The sequence below is a fragment of the Ostrinia furnacalis genome, unplaced genomic scaffold, assembly GCF_004193835.3.
Source record: "Ostrinia furnacalis isolate ACB-3 unplaced genomic scaffold, ASM419383v2 OfSCF4162, whole genome shotgun sequence".
Classification (NCBI taxonomy): Eukaryota; Metazoa; Arthropoda; class Insecta; order Lepidoptera; family Crambidae; genus Ostrinia; species Ostrinia furnacalis.
This window is the reverse complement of record NW_021134401.1, coordinates 428,455-441,370: the sequence shown is the minus strand read 5'-3', so window position 1 is coordinate 441,370 and position 12,916 is coordinate 428,455. Positions and strand designations below refer to the sequence as shown.

At 45.3% G+C, this 12,916-nt stretch overlaps 1 protein-coding gene across 5 annotated transcripts in view; it reads left to right on the top strand.

Moving 5' to 3' along the window:
* Nucleotides 1-12,916, top strand: part of Chc (clathrin heavy chain) — a 47,899-nt gene that overhangs the window by 4,861 nt on the left and 30,122 nt on the right. For 2 of the 5 annotated variants that reach the window (XM_028313232.1, XM_028313235.1), the window contains exons 4-13: nucleotides 1,143-1,397; nucleotides 1,972-2,160; nucleotides 2,703-2,957; nucleotides 3,254-3,450; nucleotides 3,915-4,095; nucleotides 4,758-4,951; nucleotides 6,731-6,957; nucleotides 10,562-10,733; nucleotides 11,759-12,037; nucleotides 12,399-12,617. In XM_028313232.1, coding sequence (XP_028169033.1) covers nucleotides 1,143-1,397; nucleotides 1,972-2,160; nucleotides 2,703-2,957; nucleotides 3,254-3,450; nucleotides 3,915-4,095; nucleotides 4,758-4,951; nucleotides 6,731-6,957; nucleotides 10,562-10,733; nucleotides 11,759-12,037; nucleotides 12,399-12,617 — 2,168 coding nt within the window. Of the gene's footprint in view, nucleotides 1-1,142; nucleotides 1,398-1,971; nucleotides 2,161-2,194; nucleotides 2,338-2,702; nucleotides 2,958-3,253; nucleotides 3,451-3,914; nucleotides 4,096-4,757; nucleotides 4,952-6,730; nucleotides 6,958-10,561; nucleotides 10,734-11,758; nucleotides 12,038-12,398; nucleotides 12,618-12,916 lie in introns of those variants that run through there. The other 3 variants (XM_028313233.1, XM_028313231.1, XM_028313234.1) reach the window with 2 other exon arrangements.

Here is a 12,916-nt window from a genome sequence, read left to right as displayed (position 1 = left end):
TAAATGTCCTTGCTAGTAGTCTTATTTGAAATGAGGTGTTAATACTTTAGGTGTCGTTTGATATATTTCTGCTTAGTTATTATGATACCAGCGTTACGTTATAAAACAGGATAAAGGACATGACTGCATTGGTTCGCGGAACCTGTAAATAGGAAGTTTCTATGACGGCGTTATTCTGGATCCTAACGAACACCATAGAATTTAGATGCGCACTTTTATAGCTTTTATTTTTACGGCACAGTTATTATAACTGAAGTTGTATAAACTTTATCATCTTCTGCAGAAGTAGAACAGTTATAACACTATGAAGTTTCAAACATACTTAAGTCTGCTGTGAACAAAACTGCCGATCCAAATTAAGACGCACGCAAAAAAGCGTTTGATATAAACGGGGATTTTCTAAATTCTGACAACAAATTGATTGTCTGGCGCATATTCATACATCGCACTTTGTGTAGAGCGATTCCAAGATAGGATGAGTCACGGGTCACAGTTTGTCGCGAGTGAGTGGGCCCAGCCTTGATACGAGGCGAACACTCGTGTCAACATTGTATTGTCTACGGTCGCTCGCTTAGACGGAGCAAGTGCTTATCAATGTGAATGAAATATTTGAATATTCATAATGAAAAATCACACGAAAATGAAGCAGATTCAGATGTACATTATTTACCATACTTAGTAAAAGTTTTTTTACATTTAATAACTCGAGTAAAGAAGTTGTTTAAATATTTCTTACGTTGCTGATGTTTATTTATGAGTATGACGTCACTCTTGTTTAAATATGAATCATTTATCGTTACTATTTATCATTCGTCAGATAAGCATAAAGAATATTACTTATAAAAAAATGTTTTTAATTACAAATAAGCTATCACGTGTTTATCCCTACAAAAAATTAAAACTACTGTTTAGATAAAAATTCACTGACTGATCCTAGTTGGATATCTACGTAAAAACTTGGTTTTTAGAAGACTCGAGAGACAACTTAATTTACTAATCATGTTCATTACAATCACCAAATTTAGGTATCCCATTTCTGACTTAAAAAGGTTTTTAATTAAATATAAGATGCAAGGAAAGATGTGGATATTCCACTGTAACCTGTATTAGAGAAAATGTAAATATTTTAATTTTTGTTGCAGCTCAAAAAACGCTGCAGATCTTCAACATCGAAATGAAGTCAAAGATGAAGGCTCACACAATGACAGAGGACGTGGTGTTCTGGAAGTGGATATCCCTGAACACTCTCGCCCTCGTTACCAAGATGTCGGTGTACCACTGGTCGATGGAAGGCGACTCCACGCCGGTGAAGATGTTCGACCGCCACGCCTCGCTCGCCGACTGCCAGATCATCAACTACAGGACGGACCCCAAGCAACAGTGGCTGCTGTTAGTTGGTGAGTATCCCAAACTTTTTGGGACGCCCTTGGAACTTCGAATTTCTTTGCGATGCTATCATCTATCTATAAACATTTTACTTGCCTCGTTACGACCCTCGCCGTTTAGCCGGCGACCATTCGCCGACTATTAAGTATTCGTATAATTGTCATGTGGATTGAAACATGCCTAAAATAGAAAATTGTATAACTACTGTATTTTGAAGCTTCGGTCATTGAAGGATAAGTTTATTACCTTAGTTGACGTCTTTTGCTCAATCAATTACTTTGCTATTATTGTGATAGTTCCAGAAATACACGCCCATACGCACATGTTTCAGTATGCAAAAGTTACACAAGTTGTTTTAGAAGAAAAACTGTACCAACTCATCTTTTTGGTCAAATAAACCTTTTCTATTAAGGACCTTGTCACACTAGCGGCGCGGAATTCACACGCGGCGTGCGGCGCCGCGCCGCCGGTCCGCTTTGAAACCGCTTGTAATCCGCCAGTGTGGCAAGGCTCTAAATCCTATCCTGATTGTTGACATATCCTATCTCGGAGTCCACTTATCGTTATAATGTGTGAATTCTCCAGGTATCTCCGCGCAGCAGAACCGCGTGGTAGGCGCGATGCAGCTGTACTCAGTAGAGCGCAAGTGCTCGCAGCCGATCGAGGGCCACGCGGCGTCGTTCGCGACCTTCAAGGCGGAGGGTAACGCCGAACCCTCCACACTCTTCTGCTTCGCTGTGCGCACCGCACAGGGCGGCAAGCTGCACATCATCGGTGAGTGAGGCGTCTTATGATGCCGCGGGCAGCTGTATGTAGAGCGCGAGTGCTCGCAGCCGATCGAGGGCCACGCGGCGTCGTTCGCCACCTTCAAGGCGGAGGGCAACGCCGAACCCTCCACGCTCTTCTGCTTCGCTGTGCGCACCGCACAGGGCGGCAAGCTGCACATCATCGGTGAGTAGATAGATCTTCTTGAAATGCTGCTAAAAATCCGGTCACCGAGCAGATAGAATTTTGTACAATGACCCCAAGCAACCCATCCTTATCGCTCGCGAGTAATTATATTGCTGTCGCGCTCGCACACTCACTTCGGCCTCTCGTCGCACAGGAGTCTTGTCTATACATGACTTTATACTTGGATGATTTTGATTCTTAGTTTGCGACATTTCATAGATGCTTGGTCTTTCTGAAACACAGACATATGAAAATGGACAAAAAGTAAGTTTGTTCCGGCGTTCCTTCTCTTCTGCGTCAAAATGCCGCACTAATGAGTAATTTGTGTCGACTGTAGTACTTATGCAGTTTTTTGTTGTCAACAGAGGTCGGCCAAACGCCCGCGGGCAACCAGCCCTTCCCCAAAAAGGCCGTGGACGTATTCTTCCCTGCGGAGGCTCAGAACGACTTCCCCGTCGCCATGCAGGTGTCGCCCAAGTATGACGTCATCTACCTCATCACCAAGTACGGATATATCCACATGTACGACATCGAGACCGGCACCTGTATTTACATGAACAGGATCTCTTCAGATACCATATTTGTCACCGCGCCTCATGAAGCTACTGGAGGAATTATCGGTGAGTGGAAATTACATTATGATATTCATAAGAGACTTAACTGTAGTGTAATATTGCTTCATCATGGTAAATAAATCACCAATTACAGAAAATTATAAACATGAATAACTCTGAAAATAAAAAAGTCGCACAACAGACATAGTGAATCTGCAACTTTTCTTTTTTCCCTGTAATAATCTTCCTATTCGGTGTAAGGGTTCAATATCAAACTTCTGTAATAATTTTGTAGTGAAGTATGATACAGAAAGACTACCTATAAATTCAATATCTATATTTTCTCCTCAATTCCTGTTTAGGTGTGAACCGCAAAGGCCAGGTTCTCTCAGTGACGGTAGAAGAGGATTCCATCGTGCCATACATCAACACGGTGCTGCAAAACCCTGAACTGGCGCTGCGTCTCGCCGTGCGAAACAATCTCGCGGGCGCTGAAGAACTATTTGTCAGGAAGTTCAACATGCTCTTTACTAATGGCCAGTATGGAGAAGCTGCTAAGGTAAGACCTTTAGAACATTCAATATACCTTATGATACCTTAAGTAGAAAATCATGTTTTTAATAAATCATATTGTTTATGGTATTTCATGACATGTGTAGGTACTATTTGACAATCAGAAATCATTATTGGAAATCAAAATTTAAGCAAAGTAACCTTCATAGCCCACAAACTTGCCAAGGTTGAGTAGCAATGGGTGGGTCACAACTCATAGAACTGATGTCATTTGAGCAAAAAAGTTCACGAGTGGCGATTACGGAACAAAAATCTTAGGTCTTATCAGGTCTCCTACTTGGTGGCCCGATGGTCTGGTGAGAGTATAGGGAAGCACCTGGATGCTGGCAGCTCAAGGCCAGTCTTTGCAAAACGCTTTGGAGGAGGCCTTTGTCCAGCAGTAGCCGTATTTCGGTTGAAACGAAACATATTGATGAAAGGAGAGTCTTGAAAGCGTTGTCATTGATTCAGGTCGCAGCGATGGCCCCACGAGGTATCCTCCGGACGCCGCAGACCATCCAACGGTTTCAGCAGGTGCCCACGCAGCCGGGGCAGACGTCGCCGCTGCTGCAGTATTTCGGCATCCTGCTGGACCAGGCGCAGCTCAACAAGTTCGAGTCGCTGGAGCTGTGCCGGCCCGTGCTGTTGCAGGGTGAGTGAAAAAAACTACTCAATGTCGTCAAAAATATGGTGTAATTTAGCTTGTCTCAGAATCGAGCACCGTTTCGTTTACATACGTCAATGATCGGCAGTATCAACACTGTGCCGATGCGACACGGCTGACTGCTACAAGATGCTATTGTCGCCATCTAGCGCACTACACGCGTATTTTTTCTTCACAATGGGTATTTTACCCAATGTGAAGAAAAAATACGCGCGCGTTCGTCACTCACTAGTCGCTCGTGAATCCCTTGTGGATTAAAACCGTCGGCGGGTACGCTGCATGTTTTGTTTTCGATGCCTACTCACGGAGATAGATGCATAGGCCTGGTGTAACTGACCTTCTCAATTTCACACAATGTACGATACTGGTATGGTGTCATCACAAGCACAACCCATCGTTTTACAGCAGTGGTTCTTAACCGGTGGTCCGCGGACCACTGGTGGTCCCTGGAAGCATTCCAAGTGGTCCACGAAGTGCACTTGCACACCTTGGTCAAAACCACTTTTAACTGATTTTTGCAGTCAAACTGGCTTTGACCGACGATTATGAGGTGGTCCCTGATAAGACAGAAATTTGGTAAAATGGTCCCTCATGACTTTTAAGGTTAAGAACCACTGTTTTACAGAGTTAACACGCACTTATTTCGACAGGCCGCAAGCAGCTTCTAGAGAAATGGCTCAAGGAGGAGAAGCTGGAGTGCTCCGAGGAGCTGGGCGACCTGGTGAAGCAGGTGGACCCCACGCTGGCGCTGTCGGTGTACCTGCGCGCCAACGTGGCCAGCAAGGTCATCCAGTGCTTCGCCGAGACCGGCCAGTTCCAGAAGATCGTGCTCTACGCGAAGAAGGTACGGGAGATATACTGTAGGGTCTAGCTAAACAATGTAACGTGAAGCAGCTTCTAGAGAAATGGCTCAAAAAGGAGAAACTAGAATGCGCCGAAGAGCTGGGCCCAGTTCCTGAAGATCGTGCTGTACGCGAAGGAGGTACGGATATACTACCTCTAGGGTCTAGCTAGTCAGTATAACGTGAAGCAGCTTCTAGAGAAATGGCTCAAGGAAGAGAAGCTGGGATGCTCCGAATAGTGGGCCNAGTGGGCCTAGTTCCAGAAGATCGTGCTGTACGCGAAGAAGGTACGGATATACTACCTCTAGGGTCTAGCCAGTCAATGTAACGTGAAGCAGCTTCTAGAGAAGTGGCTCAAAGAGAAGCTGGGATGCTCCGAAGAGTGTGCCCAGTTCCAGAAGATCGTGCTGTACGCGAAGGAGGTACGGATATACTACCTCTAGGGTCTAGCTAGTCAATGTATGGATCGTTTCATCCACGTAGACGCGCCCCACTATTCTTCCGCGAATGTTTGAGTGTTATCGGTACACGCTAAATTATCCATGAGTGCACACGCACACTACAATAATGATGCTCGGATTGCTCGGATCAAGCTCACCGCACTCCGCGCTTCCCTCGACCAAAAATTGGTGGGGCGCGTCTTCGTGGATGAAACGATCTATACTACTTCTAGGGTCTAGCTAGTCATGTAACTTGCATCGACTGTTACTTGTAATTTGACTACATGATTACTGGCATTCAATACACATTTGTCAAATCTTATTCTTTGAAGTTACATCACATTTTAAAAAATCTCTAGATATCTGAAAAACCGTTACTACGTCGCATTACTTTATTTTTCTGTAAACAACAAAACTGGGTAAATGCCAAAATAGCTAATTATACCTGAACATATACCATTTACTCTCTCGTTTTGCTGTTAGCAAAATTTTTTTACATCATGTTTTGATGTTATGTTGCTTTTTATAGTTTAGTCACATATACGTACGTCGTGTTACCAAACGACGCCGCGCGGATGTGACGCCATCGCTGCGTAGCGCCACTTGTCGACGATGCGCGTGCGCTGGCAAGATTACAACGCTCAAAAAGCGCTAGTGTGGGGGGTCGCTTAAAGAGTCCTGATTCAAAACTAAAGGCATCGCTAAAAGCTTGACGCCGCAATAATATGAATAAATTAAAACGCGTTTTATTTTTGCAAGTAGGCTTTTAATAACCCTCCTTCTGGCGCAGTCGGGTAAAAAGCACTTTTACGTCTCAGTATTAACCACTACTTTGGGACAATAAATGACCAGTGCTGAGAAGAATTTATTTACCAGGTGGTCCGACTACATCTTCCTGCTCCGTTCGGTGAAGACACTAGTGACCTGTCCTTATTCAAAATTAAAGGCATCATTTGTCTTGTCTATATCTCGCGTTCTGCTGGACAAAGGCCTCCCCCAAGGATTTCTACAAAGGCCGGTCCTGCGCCGCTCGCATTCAGGCACCTCCCGCGACCTTCACCAGCTCGTCGGTCCACCTAGTGGGAGGCCTGCCCACGCCCGAGGTTCGTGGTCGCCACTCAAGAACTTTCCTACCCCAGTCTGTCTGCCTATATCTGTCAACAAACAAAAGCTTGACGTCACAATCAATTTCCCAGGTGGGCTACACCCCTGACTACATCTTCCTACTCCGCTCGGTGAAGACGCTAGTGTGGGGGTCCCTTATAGAGCCCTTATTCAAAATTAAAGGCATCATTCCTCTTGTCTACAAACAAAAGCTGAACGTCACTGTCTATTTCCCAGGTGGGCTACACCCCCGACTACATCTTCCTTCTCCGCTCTGTCATGCGCTCGAGTCCCGACCAAGGCGCGGGCTTCGCTGGCATGCTGGTGGCCGAGGACCCGCCGCTGGCAGACATCAACCAGATCGTGGACGTGTTCATGGAGCAGAACATGGTGCAGCAGTGCACCGCCTTCCTGCTTGACGCGCTCAAGAACAACCGCCCGGAGGAAGGGCCGCTGCAGACCAGGTCAGTGATCAACTCTATGGCTTCAGTCAAACTTCACTAGTACGGGCGCGGGCAGGGGCGCTCGGGACTTTACGTCTTTTGGGCACTGAGCTATGAGTGTCATTGCACGCTATAATTGTAAACACGGGCCGACTGATCCATCAGTAGTCCACGCCATAACATGCGCCTGCGCCTGGGTCCACTCTAAATAAGGCATATGTGTTGTTAGAGTAGATTTTAAAGTGGCTTGAATAAGGCGCCATACGCTGTAAATGCGTCTGCTATATTAGACGCAGTCTCTGCACGGTCACCGGGTGACAGTCGTAGAAGTGCCAATACTTAGCCAACAGACGGACGACGTAGGCAAGATGCGGCGTCCCGCTTCTTGACAGGAATCCACCTCAGCATGTTCGTGACCATCATAAGTCCCCGCCACTGTCTGTCACCATGAAATTACGATCGCGTATGAAGTTGCCGAACTATAAACACTACGCAAACGCTTGCGCTTCCGTCGAAAATACGTTTAAAGCCGCGTTTACACCATGCGCCTGCCGCCATCCTGCTCAATGTTCTTGATTGAGCAGGATATGTAAGTTGTAGACGTGGCTTATCACAGACAGTTGATCTACACACGCCCTTTTCTTGTAGTCTTATTTTTATTTCTTTCGTTTCAGCCAAATGACGTCCACTAGACCAAGGCCTCCCCCAAGGCTANAGTGGGCCCAGTTCCAGAAGATCGTGCTGTACGCGAAGAAGGTACGGATATACTACCTCTAGGGTCTAGCCAGTCAATGTAACGTGAAGCAGCTTCTAGAGAAGTGGCTCAAAGAGGAGAAACTGGAATGCTCCGAAGAGCTGGGCCCAGTTCCTGAAGATCGTGCTCTACGCGAAGAAGGTACGGATATAGTACTTCTAGGGTCTAGCCAGTCAATGTAACGTGAAGCAGCTTCTAGAGAAGTGGCTCAAAGAGGAGAAACTGGAATGCTCCGAAGAGCTGGGCCCAGTTCCAGAAGATCGTGCTGTACGCGAAGAAGGTAAGCGTGTCGAATCATATGACAAGGAAGAATACAGTGCTAAAATATAAATTATTATTAACTAGCTTTCCGCCCGCGGCTTCGCCCGCGTGGAATTTTGTCTGTCACAGAAAAACTTTATCGCGCGCGTCCCTGTTTCAAAAACCGGGATAAAAACTATCCTATGTTCTTTCCCGGGACTCAAACTATCTCTATGCCAAATTTCATCAAAATCGGTTGCGAGGTTTAAGCGGGAAAGCGTAACAGACAGACAGACAGACAGACAGACAGAGTTACTTTCGCATTTATAATATTAGTTGGGATTCTAGCGCATAACTCAGCGCCTGAGATATGGGAACGCCACGGGAGGGTGCTTTTTGTTACGTCAAATGTCAGCAAATGTCTGTATGCTCTATTACGTCATAATATGTCACTGTCACCCCTCCCGTGCCGCTCCCATACATCAGGGACTGACTAAGTTAAGTGCTAGAGCTATAGATATACATTTGCCAGATATTTTTCTTTGAAATTACATCACATTGTCTTTAAAAAATATCTAGTTATCTGAAAAACAGTTATTACGTAGCATAACTTTATTTTTTGTAAACAATAATAAAACTGGGTAAATGCCAAAATAGCTAATTATACCTGAACATATACCATTTTACTCTCTCATTTTGCTGTTAGCAGAATTTTTTTACATCATGTTTTGATGTTATGTTGCTTTTTATAGTTCAGTCAAATATACGTACGTCGTGTTGCCAAACGACGCCGCGCGGACGTAAAGCCGCTGCGTAGCGCCACTTGTCGATAATGCGCGTGCACTGGCAAGATGACGACGCTCAAAAGGCGCTAGTGTTGGGGGTCCCTTAAAAAGTCCTCATTCAAAACTAAAGGCATCGCTGAAAGCTTGAAGCCGCAACAATATGAATCAAAATTAATCTTATATTTGGCTTCAAAAAAGCTGTTTTACACGTCCCAGTATTAACCCTACCACTGCTTCGGGGCAATAAATGGGCCAGTACTGAGAATAATTTATTTCCCAGGTGTCCTACACTCCCAACTACATCTTCCTACTCCGCTCGGTGAAGACGCTAGTGTAGCCCTTTATACAAATCGGATTTTTATAAAATTTATTGTATGAAAATTAAAATAATTAAAATGATGATATCAAATTTCTGACTTCACCATACCATTTATATGACCATGTTAACATGGGCTAGTGTCGGCTCATATACCCATTTACCTAACACCCTGTAGAGTCCGTATTCAAAATTAAAGGCATCATTCGTCTTGTCTACATCTGTCAACAAACAAAAGCTTCACGCCACAACAATATGAAACAACCTAGTCCATAAAATCGTACTGTATTTGTTAATCATATTTTGGCTGTAACCTGTTTTGTACGTCTTAGGGCTGATTTATCAATCGTCGGATAACTTTTAACTGAAGAATAAGTTTGTCACTTTGGCATATTTCCCATATAGTTCCAAAATACTGGACTGTCCTATCGATGACATTGACAGTGGGGCGCCACCGTCAATACCGGATCGCTGGTTCCGATTTTTGCCATGTTGGAAACCATATAGTTGAACGATGGTAGCGCCCCCCTGTCATTGAGTTTGGCGGGACAGTTCAGCGTGGGTCATCTATACTAAACCTGTCAAAGTGCCAAACTTATTCTTCAGTTAAAAGTTATCTGACGATTGAAAAATCAGGCCTTAAATAAATAAATAAAATAAATTATTTACTTTGCAGGTGGGCTACACCCCCGACTACATCTTCCTACTCCGCTCGGTGATGCGTTCGAGCCCCGATCAAGGCGCGGGCTTTGCTGGCATGCTGGTGGCTGAAGACCCGCCGCTGGCAGACATCAACCAGATCGTGGACGTGTTCATGGAGCAGAACATGGTGCAGCAGTGCACCGCCTTCCTGCTCGACGCGCTGAAGAACAACCGCCCGGAGGAAGGGCCGCTGCAGACCAGGTCAGTCATCAACTCAATAATATGATGTAGTTCTGTTTCTTATTCACATTGTGGTCACGTTGAGGTGTTCACGACGGTTGTAGAGGCGGATACCACTCCGCACTATCTCTCGCAATCTCTCCTAATTGGTAGACTGCCTGGTGCAATCAGATACGTGGTTTTCCACCGATTTTACTTGACAGTCCAGCGAATAGGTGATCTGCCAAATTGTGGTTAAAGAAATGTTTTTTGAGCTTGAAGATATTTGACTTGATTGATTATGGGGCTATAGGTCGTAAATGCGTCTGTATTATTGTTAGCCAACAGACGATGTAGACAAGATGCGGCGCTTCTTGACAACTGCGCAAACGCTTGTGCCTGCGTTAAAAACATTTAAAGCCGCGTCTACACCAGGTGCCTACCACCATGCTGCTCACTTTGCTCTTGAGTGAGCAAAATATGCGAGTTGTGGACGTGGCTTATCACAGACGGTTGATCTATCTACGCACGCCCTTTTCTTGTAGTCTTATTTTTATTTCTTTCGTTTCAGCCAAATTACGTCCACTGTACAGGCCTCCCTTTAAAGCTTTCCATAACGACCGGTCCTGTTATTTGTCTTTATTCTAACCTAACCATTCCTCTACCTAGGTTGCTGGAAATGAACCTGATGTCAGCTCCCCAAGTGGCAGACGCGATCCTCGGCAACGCGATGTTCACGCACTACGACCGCGCGCACGTGGCGCAGCTGTGCGAGAAGGCAGGACTACTGCAACGTGCGCTTGAGCACTACACCGATCTATATGACATCAAGCGCGCCGTGGTAAGTGCATAAATATCTAACCGCCTCTGTGGTCTAGTGGTAAGACCACCTGCTTCAGACGCAGAGGTCCCGGGTTCGATTCCTAGTGCGTGCAGATTTTTCTGTTCGGTTTGGTGGTAGGGCTTGTTCTAAGTCCGCCTGGCTAGCTACCACCATCTTGCCTAAGTCTGTCGCCATAACAACAATGTTAACAGCATTGTTGTGTTCCGGCAGTTAGAGGTAAGATATCCAGTTCCTCCGTGGTTGAGGATTCCGGGTGAAGCTCGCTTCCACCTTTGGCCTGATCATCAGGTGAGATACAGACCAAGAGCTTCCTCGTTGTGTATAAAAAAAAATAGCCGCATGGGTTCGCGAGGTACGCTTGATATCCTGTCCTGCTCGCTCGAGACCAGAGTGAGCAGGATGTCAAGCGTGTCTCGCGAGCCTATGCGCCCTATGTGGCCGCCGCTAATCAGGTTCAAGGAAATATCACAGCGTGTACAACCTGATCGAGTGTACTGGCGGCCGTGACGTCACATTTACACTGGTACGGACGGGATGAACGCGGGGAGATTCGCGGGCTCGATCAGGTTGTAGGATACTGTCGTCTTACAATGACAGTCAACGAAGATGACTACCGAGTTAGTAATTAGAAATTCCTCAACTCAATCGCCCACATTTATTAAAAACTCAATAGGTTTATATCATCATAATTTCAGCCACTGAACGTCCACTGCTGATCATAAGCCCCCAATGATTTCTATAGTGCGCGGTTGGTAGCGTCCTGCATCCAGCGCCTTCCTGTTACCTTTACGAGGTCGTCGCTCCACCTTCTGGGAGGACGTCCCTGTGGGTGGAGCTTTGTAGAGATTGGCAAAAATTTAGACACTTTAGCTTTAGAGAAAGTTTGAACAAGTTAATATGATGTTTGGGTACTAGGCCATCCCTAGTACCCAAACTTCATATTAAAATACATTGTATAAGCAACTGTAGCAACGAAAATTGTGTCTTACGAATTGCTAATGTTACTTTTATTACATTTACAGGTCCACACCCACCTCCTATCCGCCGACTGGCTGGTCTCTTACTTCGGCAGCCTCTCAGTAGAAGACTCGCTCGAATGCCTCAAGGCCATGCTCCAAGCCAACATCAGACAGAACCTTCAGATCTGCGTGCAAATCGCCACAAAATACCACGAGCAACTGACTACCAAGGCGCTTATCGAACTGTTCGAGAGCTTCAAGACTTATGAGGGCCTGTTCTACTTCCTCGGATCTATTGTCAACTTCAGCCAGGATTCTGAAGTGCACTTCAAGTATATTCAGGTGTGTATGAGTTTTAATGCTACAAACAAGTACAATGGTCCTCTTTAAGCTTTTTATATTTGTCTGTTGCCATAATACTGTCGACTGATGACTATTAAGTAAACTTAGAGTTACGCTGATTTTGAATCTGAAGAAAGACAGTATTGTTGTTGCCATTGTCGATTTATGATTGAAATACCTTTAAAAGTATGTCCCTGCATCATTTGGTCTATACTCCCCACGTTGACCAGATGGGTTGGAGAGGCCTGATGTTCACACATATGTTCTTTTTACGACAGCCACGGGGAAAGTGAGCGATAGGTTATATTATAGGGTCTACTTTGCTTTTAAATTGTTACTAATTTCATATCAAAATTACCAGGCCGCCTGCAAGACCGGACAGATCAAGGAAGTGGAGCGCATCTGCCGGGAATCGAACTGCTACAACGCCGAACGCGTGAAGAACTTCCTGAAAGAAGCCAAGCTGCCGGACCAGCTGCCGCTCATCATCGTGTGCGACCGCTTCGACTTCGTGCACGATCTCGTGCTGTATCTCTACCGCAATAGCCTGCAGAAGTACATCGAGATCTACGTGCAGAAGGTGACCGACTTGTTTACAAATAATTGCATAAAAACTTTATTATTTTTCAATTAAATTTCCATTTATCAAAGTAGGGTTCCGCTAGGAAAAGTATAATCAATTAGGGTTCCTTGGCAAAAAAAAATTGGGAAACCCTGCTCTAGTAGGTCTAGGCCGTCCAGCTCGGATAATAACTCGCAGTTCCGTCCTAAAGACTTTGGGAGGACACAGTCAGGTTTTAGTGAGAAGACCCTGCCCATCCAACAGGGAGAGCCTCACATAACCCACTGGTTCCTCCGGGCCAGTGGGTATGTAATTTC